Source organism: Loxodonta africana, chromosome 1, assembly GCF_030014295.1.
Source record: "Loxodonta africana isolate mLoxAfr1 chromosome 1, mLoxAfr1.hap2, whole genome shotgun sequence".
Lineage (NCBI taxonomy): Eukaryota > Metazoa > Chordata > Mammalia > Proboscidea > Elephantidae > Loxodonta > Loxodonta africana.
The window spans coordinates 64,257,334-64,273,356 of NC_087342.1; the positions used below are offsets into that span (position 1 = coordinate 64,257,334).

The following is a 16,023-nucleotide window of genomic DNA, read 5'->3' on the forward strand; positions in this document are numbered from 1 at the left end:
TTGGAGCTATTTCCTCTCATTTCGAGTCATGCCACAACTGCAAATGAAGGTCCTGAAAGCTTGACTCCATCCACATCATTAAGGTCGACTCTACTTAAGGAAGCTCTTCCTCAGTTGTATTTTGAGTGCCTTCCAACCTGGGGGGCTCATCTTCCAGTACTATATCAGACAATGTTCCACTGCTATTCATAAGGTTTTACTGCTAATTCTTTTCAGAAGTAGACGACTAGGTCCTTCTTCCTGGTCTGTCTTAGTCTAGAAGCTCAGCTGAAACCTCTCCACCATGAGTGACGCTGCTGGTATTTGAATATGGGTGGCATAGCTTCCAGCATCACAGCAACACACAAGCCCCCAAAGTATGACAGACTAACAGAGGGATGGGGCATGAATTTATTAAAAACCTCTATACTGTACATTTTAAAATGGTGAAATTTTATGTTATGTGAATTTTACCTCAATAAAAACCCAAGAAAAAAAAATTTGGCCCACTGACCCTCTTCACTACATACTCATTTTTAACATGCCAAGTTCCAAAGTACATACCACTCCCAATCCATTCTACCTTGCTCCTGTTCCCTTTGCCTGAAATACCACCATGCTGTTATTTGCTACATACCTGCAGCAGTTTGGTAACTGCCTACCGCATCAGACATTTTCCCCTTCCTCCTTAGGAAATGAACCCAATTTTTAGGTGAGCTCATTGCTGCCCAGCTATAACATGGCCTTGAAGCTAAGTGTGGCCATATTATTAAGTTTTGGACAAAGAGACATAAATGAAGGTATTATGTGAAGTTTCCAATACGGCTCTCAAAAAGGGAAAGTGACACCTTTCTTTCCTTTCTTCTTGTTACTAGAATATAGACATGATGGCTGGACTTCTAGCAACCATTTTAATCCATGAGGTAGCCTTGAACATGGACGCTACATGTTGAGGTCAATAAAATAGAAAGAAAGGGGGCTAAGTACCTGTGACTCTGTAAAACTACCTATGCACTTCTTTTATGTGAATGAGAAATACACTGTCTTGTTTAAGTCCCTCTTAGCCTGGATTTTTCTGCTACATGCGTCTGAATCTAATCCTAATATACTCTTTCTCCTGATGCCCAAGTTGCACCCCACCATTTTCATAGAGCCTTCTCTGATGGCTCCTTCTCTTTAGAGATCTTCATCCCTCCTGATATTCTAAAGGACTTAGGATACACCACTTGTGAAAAATGAGGAAGTTATTCCTTTACCCTGGGAAATATATTTCAAAGATCACAGAAAACCTTACCTTACATTATTCATTCCCAGAATCTTACCTGTGAATATTGGATATGCTTGCAGTGACCATAATCCCATAGCCCATTAACACCAGCACAAAAAGATGTATGGAGTACCTTTAAGACATAATAGAGAGGGAAAGACACTAAATATATTTTCTGTCAATGGATCTACCAGCCACTCATACTGTCTACTCTATCCCACCCTCACCAAAAAGCAGGTGGCCAGTTAACTCACGTTTACGTAAGAGAAAATAAATCAAGTAATTTTGGTCTACGTAATTAAGATTTAAGATACTATATCTTGAAATGACAGTAGGAAGTCAAGACATAACCTGCCAATTACAGCGATAGTAATGTCAGGTATCTATAAATGGAATGCTTACAAGTTTGTCACATACAACTGAGAGTCTACAAGAAAGGAGTTCTTTCTTCTGGACTTTATTTTCTTATGTTTTATTAGGACACTACCAAAATCAGTTTCCCCAGATACTAAGACTTTTACCTAAAGTTTAATTCAAAATACTCATCCTTTGTCAGATTTCTGTTGAAGGAGTAAGAACAGTTATTCTAGTACTCTGAACAAATCCACAAATTTCCTTAAACTGCACTTCTAAAAATGTTGGCCCCTAAAACTTCTTCCTCAAGAAGCACCACTCGGGGTATTTGCTGAGCTTACCTACAGGCTTTTCTCTGTTGGAGAATGACTCACAGTCTCTGAGACCTGCACTGAAACCTTTGTTTTCCTCTGACTAACTTCATGACTAACACCACTGTCTCTAGCAGGAATGAAAGAAATACACCATCATCCACAGCAGTTAGGGAAAGTTCCGCATATGGAAAAAATAAAGCCTTGCAGCATCCTGTTTACATGACCCAGGGAGAAATCTGTTGAGGTCTAATTTAAAAAAAAAAAAATCCACTGCACTGACTTCCAGTGGGTCATCAGTCATTTGGTTCCAGCTTTTCCCACTAAGTGGAAATTCCTGCAATGGCCCCGTTATTTTACAAGAGTAAAAATCAGACACTTCTTACCTTAGTGCCTAGGAAATGCCAGTAACATTGACATAAAAAATCCAAATGATAAGTATTAGAGTTTAAAAAGTTCATACTCACCAGCCAAAACAAAAGATGACAAAATAAACGCCAAAAATGGTGGCGAACGCGTGCCGGACATCAGGGCTAGTTTTAGTAGGCTTTAAGTAGAGGCGAAACCAGAAAGCAGCAAACAAAGCAAAGAGCTGGCAGACCACAAAATTCACCTATGGGGGACAAAAGAGAGAATGAACACCTCTACAGTTTTGCCCTTGTGACAATTTTTTCTCTTTTTTTTTTTTTTTCAGATTTCCACATCAATGAATCTCAGGCTGGGGTTTGGCTTTTTCCTCTGTAGAGTATTCATTTGGAAGAGTTATGAAAGGTTGCAATTAGTGGTATAAATTAGTGGTGGATCCAACAGTTTCTTTTCCAACCATTTAAGACTAGTCAAGGTTGCTTGCCCACCCACAACAAACCAGTTGCCGTCAAGTCGACTCCAACTCATGGTGACCTCAGGTGTGACAGACTAGAACTGTACTCCATAGGGTTTTCAGTGGCTGATTTCTTAGGAGCAGATCATCAGGCCTTTCCTTCAAGATAGATGCCTCTGAGTGAACTTGAACCTCCGATCTTTTGGTTATCAGCTAAGCATGTTTGCACTACCCAGGGACCCCCCGGCCACACACACACACAAGCAAGGGACTTTTTAATGCAAAGGGCCTAAGCTGACTGTGAAGTTAGCCTTCTGGGTCTCCCCTATCCCCAAAAGGTCAGTAGTTCAAATCCACCAGCTGCTCCTTGGAAAACCCATGGGGCAGTTCTACTCTGTCCTATAGGGTCACTATGAGCTGGGCCTGACTCGATAGCAACAACCCTAAGATAAAGATTATGTCCCTTTTAGAGGTGGTCAACGACATTAAATCAAGAGCTGCAAAACGACTCTCTCATTTGGCACCAAATAGAAGAAATCAAACATTTCTCCAAAATGATCATCAACTGTTTTCTGGCTCTAAAATTTTCTCCTTTTAAATTAACACCAAATAAGCAAGGGAATGGCTCTAACTCAAGGTTCGACACCGAAGATCCACAAAAAAAACAACAGCCCCGCATTCAACTTCCAATGCCAGACTGTCCAATCACACCAGGTAAGCGCCAAATCCCCTCGGAAAAAATCTCAGTGACCATTCTTCCAAGAATATGTTATCTAAAAGAAAACACGAAACGGTCACCTGAAACCTGTATGAAAACTTCAACTGATTTAAAAATTAAATAATTAGTTAATGGATAGAGAAACAAATAAATAAACCTGGCATGCATCTTTGCAGTTTAAATCAAATTCCAAATACAGTCAGTGGTTTAACCATTAATTAAAACTAGAAAAGGAAATTAAACTGTTCAGAGTATTCAGAAGAAAACTTCAGTCTCACTTCACCTGTAGAAGGCATTTAATTGAAAAGAGATTGAAGATATAATAAACCCTCAATTTAGATGTCAGTGGTTTTTCCCGCTACAATAAACCGTACCGTTTGGTGTAATCCCCCAAGGCTGTGCCCAGAGGTAAGGGCTTGAGATAGTAGATATCAGCTCCAGCTGAGCTCATTTGTTCCCCACCCCCAAAAAAAGCAAGGCTTCGGACCCCTTAAAATTCATAAAAAAGATTACTTTCAGGGAATTTTTGTTCCTTTTTGAAAAATCAGCTATATTGAGTTTTTCTTCTATTTGGGGATCTTTCTTCACCAGTCTTTCCAAAAAAATCAATTTTTACTTTGAAAGACAGAGAGGAAGTGAACTGTCACCCTACTGGATTAAATCATATCTTTTTACCTAGCCTCAAGGCATAACCAACAACTGGCAGGCACATACACACACTGAGATTGAGAGAAATAACCACCTTAGCAAGGCTCAAAATCTAAAGGAATTGGCAGCCGAAAAGCCAAAAAGTTACAATTATCTTAAGGTGATGAATCACGCATTCTCTTTCATTCTCTCGGCCCAGGGACCAGCCCACAGCCACAGCAGACACACGAACCCTGGAGAACGGCCACAGGGAAATTTGTTCCAGCTTTTGGGTTTGGCCAATATTTTTTTTAATAATTATGGCGCATCCTTCCATATGAGGAACAACTGATTCAGAGGATACAGCAGTGGTTCTCAAGAGTATTCTCAAGAGTGGCTCTCAAGAGTGGTAGCAGCAGCAGCAGCAGCCATTACCTAGAAACTTGTTAGAAATGCAATGTCTCAAACTGCACCCCAGACCTACTGAATGAAGCATTTCCAGGTGGGCCCAGCAATCTATATCTTAACAAGCTCCCAGGGGATTGTGATGTACACTCAAGTTCGAGAATCTCTGGAATTGAGAAAAATGTGGCAGGATCCCTGCTTTTAAGGAGCTTATAATCTAACACACACAAAATAAGTCAACATTAACATCGTGTGCACTTACACTGTGTGAACTTATATTATGTGCCCTTTAGATCTAAAGTACAATTACCTCAAATATATCAACAGTTGTGAGGATGGCCCAGGACCAAGGTAATGCTTCGTTCTGTTACACATAACGTCGCCATGATCTGGAGCCAACTTGATGGCAACAAACAAGATGCCAAGTAAAAGAGAATTTTCATGATTAAGGAGGGATGAGACTCAGGTTGGCAAATCAGGAGGACTTTTTAAATAGGTAAAAATTGGAGGGGCCCAGGCTAAGAACGTTAAAAAAAATGTTGATACCTGGGTCCTATCCCCAACGATTCTGATTTAATTGGCCTGGTATCCGGACTTCTAAAATCTCTCAGGTGATTCTAGGACACAGGCAAGATTGGTAATTCCTGTAGACAATAGTATAGAGAAAGAGACCTACAGAGTCACCCAGGAGGGACTGGGCTTTCCCAGAATGAAGAAGAACACAAATGAAGGACTGTGCATGCTGTGGAACAGGAATGAGGTAGAACAGATTAAAGATTAGCTCCCAGGCCTGGAGCCATCACTCACCCAACCCAGCCTCCTCACCCTCCTCATGGTCTACCAAGCTGGCTTGTTTTTTTTCAAAGCCCTTCCAGACCTATCTTCGAGAAAAAGAGTGCCTCGCTGTTGGAAAATTGCCCATGGACTTGTTACCGTAACAACTGAAAAAGAAGGGAAAACTCACTTGGGCATTGAAAACTGTCTTTTCAGTCACCATAATATAATCTCGAATAGGTTAAATATCCTTTTTTTAACGCTAAGATACCAGATGGGCAGCCTTATGCAATTCACTGGTTCATTCTACAAGGTTTACTAGTTGGCTCGATATGCCAGATACTGGGGAGCAGTGAGCCAGACACTGTTTCTATCCGCAGGTCAGGAAAAGGAGACTTACAGCCTGTGGGCTTCAATTCCTTTATTTGTAAAATGTGTGGTTTGGAAGATCTGGTCTCTAATGTCTTCTGGCTCTGATGGTCTCAGGTTCTATATCTAGCCAGAACATTTTCCCTTAAGTGTTAATGGTAAATGCCAAAACTCAAGACCTAGTAAAGGATGGAAAGCTCCCCCTGCACACACAGACAAGTCCACTCCACCGCCTCCCTCCCCAGGAGTGAATCACGGATGGCTAGCTGAATGTTCCATGGCGAATTGTTCCAAGACAAAAGTGAAAACACAGAAGAGCACCACTTCATTCTAGCAGGAGTGTTGTAGCAGAAATGGGGCTGCTCTTCAATTACCAGATGTACATAGTAAAAGGTACAAGCTGGAATGTGATATGAATTTCTGTTCGCTGGCTCATGTCAACACCAACAGCTGATAGGAACTCCCACAACCAACTCAGCAATCAAGAGCAGCCAGCTCCCATGAATATAGTCATACAGGAGAAGTTAAGATCTTTGCTCCTTTCTTCTCTAAAAGGTCAACAAAATTAGAGGCCTTATATTTTGGAGCCACTACCTGTCTGTCAGTTTGTCCTGCTGGCATACTGAATCACACTCGTAGTGTGTTGGCTTGTGTGTTGCTATGATGCTGGAAGCTATGCCACCAGTATTTCAAATACCAGTAGGTCACCCGTGGTAAACAAGTTTCAGCAGAGCTTCCAGACCAAAACAGACTAAGAAGAAAGGCCTGATGAGCTATTTCCAAAAGTTAGCCAATGAAAACCTTATGAATCACAACAAAACAGTGTCTGACTGCCTCCTTTGGACACATCACCAGTAGGGATCAATTGCTAGAGGAGGGTATCATGTTGGTGAGGTAGAGGGCCAACAAGGGCAAAGGGAGACCCTAGGTGAGATGGATTGGCACAAGAGCCACAACAATGGGCTCAAACATGCTGGTGATTATGAGGATGACACACTACCAGGCAACATTTCATTCTATTGTACACAGGATTGCCAAGAGTCAGAGCTGACTTGATGGCAACTACCTATATCATCTATCTATCCTTTAGAGATACATACCGAAATGGTGTTTATTTGATGTGTGAGATTTGATTCAAAATACCCTAGTGGGGATGGGGAGAGTGGAATGGGGGTAGATCAGTAGTCTTCAACTAAGGATGATTTTGCCCCCCAGGTGATACTTGGCAAAGTCTAGGGACATTTTTGGCTGTCACATCTGGGGAGGGGGGTTGTGCTACTGGCATCTAGTGGATAGAGGCCAGGGATGCTGCTGCTAAACATCCTAAAACATACAGGGCAGCCCTAGTATAGATGAAAGAAGATTGGCCATGAGCTCGACATTCCTGAAACTGAGCATTAGATACATGAAAGTTCACTATATTGATTTATCTACTGTTGTGTATGCTTGAAATTTTCCATCGTAAAAAGGTTTTTTTATTTTATTGTGTGTGTGTGTGTGTGTGTTTTACACAATTCTGGAAAGCAAATCACTAGCCTACCTAAGATGATACAGATTTTAAACCCTGGTGATTCCCAACACTTGACATTGGGAAGTTCTCTTTATTCACATCATAGGAAGATATAACTTAGGGAGGTAATATATATGAGTTTAGAAATAAACCTAAACAATTAAGGAATCATGTCTTCCTAAATAGGAGAACCACCTTTTTAAAATGGTCAAATTCCTTAAAAACAAACAAACAAAACAAATTATACCAAATACATGAGAAAAAAAGACCTATCCTCAATAATAATAATCAAATTAAGTCCTTGCGACATCCCATCCTACGACCAAAGTGGTTATAAGCAGGGAGTCTACACAGAGCCAGACCACCAGGCTTTTTACAAAACCCAGCTCCACCACTCACGAACAGGAGAGTTACAAAAGCTCTGTGCCTTGGTTTGCTGGTCTATGAAATGGAAGCCACTAACCCACAGGGTTGTTCGGAGCACCAAAGAATTTAATATATAAGATTACTTGAAACAGTGCCTGGTACTTATGAGCATTTGCCATTAATATGATTATTCTACATCTACTGAATCAACACTTGCACAAATTGTGAGAGGCACATAAAGTTAACTACTGCTGATTAGTCCCTGGAGAAGGACATCATGCTTGGTAAAATAGAGGGTCAGTGAAAAAGAGGAAGACTCTCAAAGAGCTAGCTTGACACAGGGGCTGCAACAATGGGCTTAAGTATAGCAACCATTGTGAGGACGGCACAGGACCAGGCAGTGTTTCATTCTGTTGTGCGTAAGGTCGCTATGAGTCAGAACTGACTCAACAGCAGCTAACAACAACCTGAGCTGTTAAACATTTGCTTCCCCAGTCCCCTCCCTGTTTCCCTCATACCCTTTTCCTGTCCTACCCAACATTCAGACAGCAACCAAAGTTTTCTATATGTCCTTTCCTCCGGTAGGTAGAGTTAACAGAGCCTAGAACAAGTCAATCTCTGTGAGGTTTCCCGCTCGTATGCAGAGGGTAGTAAATCTCAAGCAGAGGCAAATCTGAAAGTCGAAGCAGTCTCCAGAAATTTGGGAAAGAGTATATATATATATTTTTTAATTCCAAAAGCTTGTCTTCATAGAAAAAATGAAGACAAGCTTTTGGAATAAACCGCCAGGCGCTCCTTGGAAACTCTACGAGGCAGTTCTACTCTGTCCTATAGGGTCGCTATGAGTCAGAATTGACTCGACAGCAGTGGGCTAGTAGGTCTTCATAGATCAAGAGTATGATGGTTAATTTTATGTGTCACCTTGGCTAGGCTATGGTTCCCAGTGGTTTGACCAAACACTAGTCTAGTTTTTGTTCCATAATGTAATATGATGAATTACATTCCATGATCTAATGTAAGGCAATCAATCAATCAGTTGAAAAGGGAGTTTCCTTAGAGTGCGTTCTGCCTCCAGAATAAACAGATATTTTGGCAGAGCTCCCTCTGTCTTACTCTGCACTCTTTCCGTCACCTGACCTACAGATCTTGGGACATAAGCCTGCAAGAGTCTTTAGCCTGTTGGCTGACCTATGGATTATGAACTTGCCAGCCCTGATGATTACATGAACTAATTCTTTGAAGTAAATGAATCTCAATCTCCTCCTCGAACTCCTTGTCTCTCTTTCTCTATATATATATACATAAAAGTACAACCCATTGTCATCAACTCGATTCCAACTCATAGCGACCCTATAGGACAAAGTAGAATGGCCCCATAGAGCTTCCAAGGCTGTAATCTTTACAAAAGCAAACTGTCACATCTTTCTCTCACAGAGCAGCTGGTGGGTTTGAACCACTGACCTTTTTGTTAGCTGCCAAGTCCTTAACTATTGTCTCACCAGGGCTCCATTAATATATACATTTTCCACATACACATATTGAATTATGGTGTTGGTGAAGAATATTGAATATACCATGGTCTGTCAGAAGAACAAATAAATCTTAGAAGAAGTACAGCCATAATGTTCCTTAGAAGCGAGGATGGCAAGGCTTCGCCTCACGTACTTGGGACATGTTATCAGGAGGGATCAGTCCCTGGAGAAGGACATCATGCTTGGTAAAGTAAAGGGTCAGTGAAAGAGAGGAAGACCCTCAATGAGATGGATTGACACAGTGGCTACAACAATGGGCTCAAAAATAGCAATGATTGTGAGAATGGTGCAGGACTGGGCAATGTTTTATTCTGTTGCACGGAAGATGGCTATAAGTCCAAAGTGACTCAATGGCACCTAACCCGTTGCTGCTGATTCCAACTCATAGTGACTCCACATGACGAGGAGAACTGCCCACAGGGTTTCCAAGGAGCAGCTGGTAGATTTGAACTGCTGACCTTTTGGTTAGCACCCACGCCCCATGTTCTCAACCGTTGTGCTGCCAGAGTTCCTCGATGACACCTAACAACAACATATATAGTGTATTTTTCCATAAATAACACACACCTTCTGCATTTGTTTGCTGGCTGTGCCCTCCTCCCACAAAGTATTTTCATAGGCACTGCTATCCTTGTTTTTTTTTTTCCATGTTGCTGTGAAGAAAAATGAGCATGGTGAGCTTGTGAGGATGCCTTGCAGGGGGAAGGCCTGGCTGGCAAGCAAGCATAGACAGTGTACATTATTTGTGTAAAAGTACAAGTACATAATCCATATATATATTCCATATATATACTCACTGATTCTGTTTCTCTAGAGAACTCTGACTAAGACAAAGAGCAAGCCTGAAGAACTTAAGGAACAGAGTTTTACCATAATCACAGATGGAAGAAAAACTCTACGTGATGGAAGGGCTATTTTTCTACATAGAAAGGGATCAAGAATTTGACGAGCAGGCTGAGGGAGGGAATCAGCAGGAACAGGACTGGTGTTTAAGACATGGGGGTGGAGGGGTGGGGGCAAAAGGTGCTGAGACCACAGAAGCTGATGGAATCCCTAGAGGAGTCTGGGGAAACCTATGGAGGTTTCACAGTAAAAGAAACAGTTGGGTGGTTTCTTGGTATAGTCAGGGAAGATGGCAAGCCCTGTAGACAACTGCTGCTTCCAGGAGGCTGAGAGGGCTGTTAAAGTACATAGGGATCTGGGGCACCTCACAGTCCTAGCTCCTGGGCTCTGGGAACAGCTGTGAGGCGAGCTGAGGGCTAGCAGACCTAAAAAGGCCCTGTGGTTGGATTGAGGAGAAGATTGAGTGTGAACCTCACGGAAGAGGCTGTAGGGAGCAGTTAGCACAGCAGCAAGAGCCCAGTGTCCAAGACCACAAGGAGGAGACGAACGGCACAGAGACCACATATCCTCATCAAGGCCACGATGGTCTGTAGCTTAGAGGCCCCTCAAAGCTTAGACCTCTTCCAGGTGAGGAAGAAGAAAACCCTGAGCTTGACTTAATATTTATTGTGAAGTAACCAGTTTTAAACTAAAAGTTTGTTATCTAGAATGGGCAGTTTAGCTAGAAGGCTAAATTAAATGTTGTTTTTGTTGTTGTGTGCTGTCGAGTCAATTCCGACTCAAAGTGACCCCACAGGACAGAGCAGAACTGCCCTATAGGGTTTCCAAGGAGTGGCTGGTGGATTTGAACTGCTGGCTTTTTGATTAGCAGCCATGCTCTTAATCACTATACCACCAGGGCTCCAAATTAAGTTTGGTGGAAAGAAATTTACAAGTTTTATCTTGCATATCTATGTCTGTGACTATTGATGTTAAACCCACTGTTATCAGCACTTTTAGAAATGTGAACAAAAATTATGCTCAAAAAATATTCACCGCAGCATTATATCTAATAGTGAAAACAATAAAAGTTCAACAATTGGTAAAGACACTGGGTAACAAATGAAACAACTAAAGGTTGCACCCTGCGTTACAATTCTTTCATTATAATATGGTAGTATTTGTTAGTCCAGGTAGTATTTGACCTTTTCCAGGAAATTTATTCATTGGGTGATTAAAAAAAATAAATGCGTCCAAAACGCTGAGGCAGTATTCACATAAGAAAAGGAAGAACAAGCAACCTAAACATACAATACAAAAAAAAAAAAATTGCCATCAAGTAAATTCTGACTCATGGTGACCCCATATGAGTCAGAGTAGAACACAGGGCTTTCAATGGCTGTGACCTTTTGGAAACAGATCATCACCAGGCCTTTCTTCTAAGGCACTTCTGGGTGGTTTTAAACTGCTAACCTTTCGATTAGTAGTTGAGCACTTAATGGTTTGTCCCCCCAGGTACTCATGATAATCAATGGTGAAGTCACTCAACAGACTAATCTGCCATCATTAAAAATAGACATTGTGTTGTGAACCATTAACTTTACCCAAAGAGATGTCTGGCTTTTGTCCCAGCTCTTGTGGCGTAACCTTTAAACCCTTTTTTATGTGTGTCCTTGCAGTGGGGCTAACACCTGATAGCTTATGCTAATGACTCATGGTGGGTCCCTAGATAGTTTATGATAAGAAGATGACTCAGGATGGGGGTGACCACACCAGAGAGATCAATCATGTGATTAGAGGCTGGGACTTTGAGCTATGTGATATCAGCTCAACTTCCAGGGAGAGGAGGGGGCTGGAGATTGAGTTCAATAATATACAGGATGATTGAATCAGTCATGCTGATTAGGAGCAGTCATGCTCCTAATAAAACTATGGACACCAAGTTTAGGTGAGCTTCCTGGGTTGGCAATACTCCTTGCATGTACTGCCACTTATCAATGCCGAAAGGATAGTACGTCCCTAAGAACCCAGAAGGTTCACCTTTGGAACCCTCCCAGTCCCCAATTCCACCCTATGCATCTCTTCCTTAGGCTGATTCTGATTTGTATCCTTTTGCTACAATAAACTGTGATTGTAAGTATAGCACTTAACGTGGTTCTTGAGGGTGGCCCTGTGGTCCCTCGAATTTGCAGTTGCTGTCTGAAGTCCTGGGCAGTCTTGGCAGTCTTGAGGACTGCACCTTTAACCTCAAGTTTGCCTCAGTCACCGTAGACATTATAAAGTGCACTTAATTAAAATAAAAAAAAAATCCTATAACAAAAAGCAGAATATACAATTATATGTACATTCCAAAACAAAAAAAAATCCATGGCCATTGAGTCAATTCCAACTCACAGCAGCCCTACATAGGGTTTGCAAGGCTGTAAATCTTTATGGAAGCAGACTACCACATCTTTCTCCCACACAGCAGCTGGTGGGTTCAAACTGTCGACTTTTTGTTTAGCAGCTGAGTGCTTAACCACTGTGCCACCAGGGATCCTTCATATGTACATTTACAACCAGGTGAAAAAAAACAGCAGTGACATATGGAAAAAGAAAAAGATAATATGCAAAATTCCAAATGATAGGCTGGAAGTTCAAGGCCTCCCAGAGGTGCCTCAGAAAAAAGTCTTGGCAATCTCCTTCCCAAAAGTCAGCCACTGAAAACCCTATGGAGTACAGCTCTACTCTGACATGTATGAGGTCACAATGAGTTGGAACTGACTACACAGTAAATGGTTAACAAATAAAGGTTAGGGAAGAATTATGCATAAGTGGAAGAAGTCATCAGCAAATATTTCATCATAAAGGAAAACAGGCTTTTTAGAGGCAGCAGAAACATCAAATGTAACAATGTGGGTGGCCAAGGAGAAAATATGTACCATCCCATGATATTCTTCAATAAACCCTTCACATTCAAGGGAGCATGTGCAAAGTTTTCCTCTTTTCCTGATCCACTCGCTCACTCTAGAGCAGCAAAGAAAGCTACACTTTCATTCCTGATCCCCAACAATTTGTTCTCCACAATTAAAGTATTGTGTGGGCCTTCGTGCATAAGGAACAGTGGAGACCAGTTGTTTTGATCAGATGCCTAAACACAAGCTAAACCGACAGAACTCAGATTCAGCAAGACACTCCCTTTCCACAACTCTTGCAAGACTTCAAAGTCACTGCAAGGAAATAAAACACACATCTTTAAGAGCAAGTTGCCCATGTGTTGAACTGCTTACTTCACCAAAGGATCGTCAAACTGTGCTGCGATTTTTAAGTGTCACTCTTAAGTTAAATCTTTCTGCTCTAACATGCTGTTAGAAATGCAGGATTTGAAGATTTCTGTCCCACACACGGCCTTCGTATTGTTTCAGCAGAAAAATGAACTTTGCCAAGAGCTAAAAGCATTGCCTCACTCTTGATGAAGGGATGCGGCCAGGCTATTTTTAACGAATAACAAATATTAACAGTCCAAAATTATTTCCCTCACTACAGAGGTACAGGCAACTGTCCAAGCCTGGAATGTTTTTCTCAGCAAGCACTGCCTTATATGCTCCAAGACAAAAATCAATCTAATTAAACAATTCCTTATTTAAAGGCAAGGCATTCCTCCACCACCAGCAGTACTCTCATGCATTGTCTCCTTCAAGTAAATGTGGCTGGGAGGAGTACTAAAAATGCTATTCCTTTCCGTACCAGAGCACAAAAAGTGTTTGTACCATGTTCTTTAGTTTCTTTGCACTTTCAAAGAAACCCTTGTAATACTTTCATTCCAAACTCCTTGGGATGTCACCAAGAAATGCTTTTAAATCCGTCATGAGCCAATTTCTTCCAAGCTTTGTGGGTAAGTAAATATTATTTATGATTGATAATTAATGTGCACAATTTTATAACCAAATAAACTTCTAACTGATACCCCCTCATCGTAACAATGCTGTTGTTGCTGTATCAGCTAACATGACGTTGACTCTGACTCACGGTGACCTTATGTACAATAGAACCAAACGTTGCCGGGTCCTGTGTCATCCTCACCATTGCCAGCCTGTTCCAGTCCTTTGTTGCAGCTCATGTTCTAATCCTTCTCACCAAGGATCTCCCTCACCCTCGTTGGCCCTCTGCCCCCCCAATGTCCTCCTCTAGCGAATGATTCTCCCTGATGACGTGTCTAAAGCAAGCAAGCTGGACTATGTGTTGCTGTGATCCATAAGGTTTTCATTGGCTAATTTTCAGAAGTAAATTGCCAGGCCTTTCTTCATAGTCTGGAAGCTCTGCTGAAACTTGTCCACCATGGGTGACCCTGCTGGTACTTGAAATACCAGTGGCATAGCTTCCAGCATCATAGCAACGTACAAGCCACCACAGTAGGACATGCAAGCCACCACGGTATGACAAACTGACAGACAGGTGGTAGGTCACAACAAAAAATACCATTTATTAAGTGCTTACTACGTGCCAGGCACAGTGCTAATCCTACATAAATTATTCAATTTAATCCTTACAATAGCCTGATGAAGTAGCTTACATTCATTTCACATATGCAGAAAACAAAGGGACAAAACTGGCAAGTACAATGGGTAAAGTCACAAAGCTAGTGAAAGTCAGTGCCAGAGCTGGAATTTAAAACCTGGCCCGAGTTCTCACTTCTTATATTGTACTGTTTCCTCTCAGTTACCAACATTCTCTGCAAAAGTACCATTTATCCACTGCCATCGAGTCGATTCTGACTCACAGCAACCATACAGGACAGAGCAGAACTGCCCCATAGGGTTTCCAAAACTGTAAATCCTTACGGAAGCAGACTGCCACACGTTTCTCCCACAGAGCGGCTGGTAGGTTGGAACCACTGACCTTTCAGTTAGCAGCTGAGCACTTAGCCACCGTGCCACCAGGGCTCCTTAAAATAGTATTACTCAGGGAGAATTTAGTAGCTGCCCCATAAAAATTCAGACATCATTTTCCACATTCCAACATGTGGAAAGTAAGCAAAACGCAAACCAAAAGCTGGGCAGAACGCTGTGAGCCTTAGCCTCCTACTAGCTTGGGGGTTCCTCTCAGCCCACAAAAACAGCTACCGGGAGGGGCTCCCTGGCTGTTGCCCCTGCCTCCCTAGGTCTGCTCCTAGGCCTCTCTAAAGCTTGGTAACCTGTCTAGAGGCCATACTGGATTGAACAGTGTCCCCCCAAAATTCATGTCCACCTGCAACCTCGGAATGTATTATTTGGAATAGGGTCTTTGAAGATGTAACTAAGATGAGATCATGTTGGATTAGAAACCAAAACCAAAACCCATTGCCGTGGAGTCGATTCTGACTCATAGTGACCCTACAGGGCAGAGGAGAACTGCCCCATAGTTCCCAAGGAGCAGCTGGAGGGTTTGAACTGCCGACCTTTTGCTTAGCAGCTGTAGCTCGCCGCAGCTCTTAACACCTGTGCCACCAGGGCTAAATCCAAAGACTGGTGTGCTTATGAAAAGAGAAGAGCACACACAAAGACACAGAGAAGACGACCATGTAATGAAGAAGGCAGAGACTGGCATTGTGCTGCCACAAATCCACAAATGCCAGGAGCCACCAGAAGCTGGAAATGGCAAGGAAGGATTCTTCCCTATAGCCAGAGCGTGGTCCTGCTGACACCTCAAATTTGGACTTCTAGCCTCCAGAACCGTGAGAGAAGAAATTTCTGTTGTTTTGAGCCACCCAGTTTGTGGTACTTTGTTGTGGCAGCTCCAGGAGATTAATAAAAAGGGTTGAATATATGTTGAGAAAGTTCATTACCCTTTGGTCTTTTGTTTCATATGCACAAGTTTTAAATATTATTACTAATCAGTATTTGTTGAACAATTACTATGTGATGGGGCTCAACAAAGGTCAGCTGCCATTCTAAATGCTTTGTATCTATTATTTCATTTAATTTCTCAATAGCCCTCAGTGCAAAACTGAGGAAATCAAGGCACAAAGTATACAGTCTGTCTTAGTTACTTAGTGCTGCTATAACAGAAATACCACAAGTGGATGGCTTTAACAAACTGAAAGTTATTCTCTCACAGTTTAGGAAGCTAGAAGTCCGAATTCAGGGCGTCAGCTCCAGGGGAAGGCTTTCTCTGTCGGCTCTAGAGGAAGGTCCTTGTCAAAAATCTTCCC

The 16,023-nt window shown here is 42.0% G+C and overlaps 1 protein-coding gene across 2 annotated transcripts in view; it reads right to left on the minus strand.

Annotated features, from left to right (window-relative positions):
* MBOAT1 (membrane bound O-acyltransferase domain containing 1) overlaps positions 1–16,023 on the minus strand; it is a 166,831-nt gene that overhangs the window by 82,719 nt on the left and 68,089 nt on the right. For both annotated transcript variants that reach the window (XM_003416450.3, XM_064281293.1), the window contains exons 2-3: positions 2,379–2,524; positions 1,302–1,379 (exon numbers count right to left, since the gene is read on the minus strand). In XM_003416450.3, coding sequence (XP_003416498.1) covers positions 1,302–1,379; positions 2,379–2,524 — 224 coding nt within the window. The remainder of the gene's footprint in view (positions 1–1,301; positions 1,380–2,378; positions 2,525–16,023) is intronic.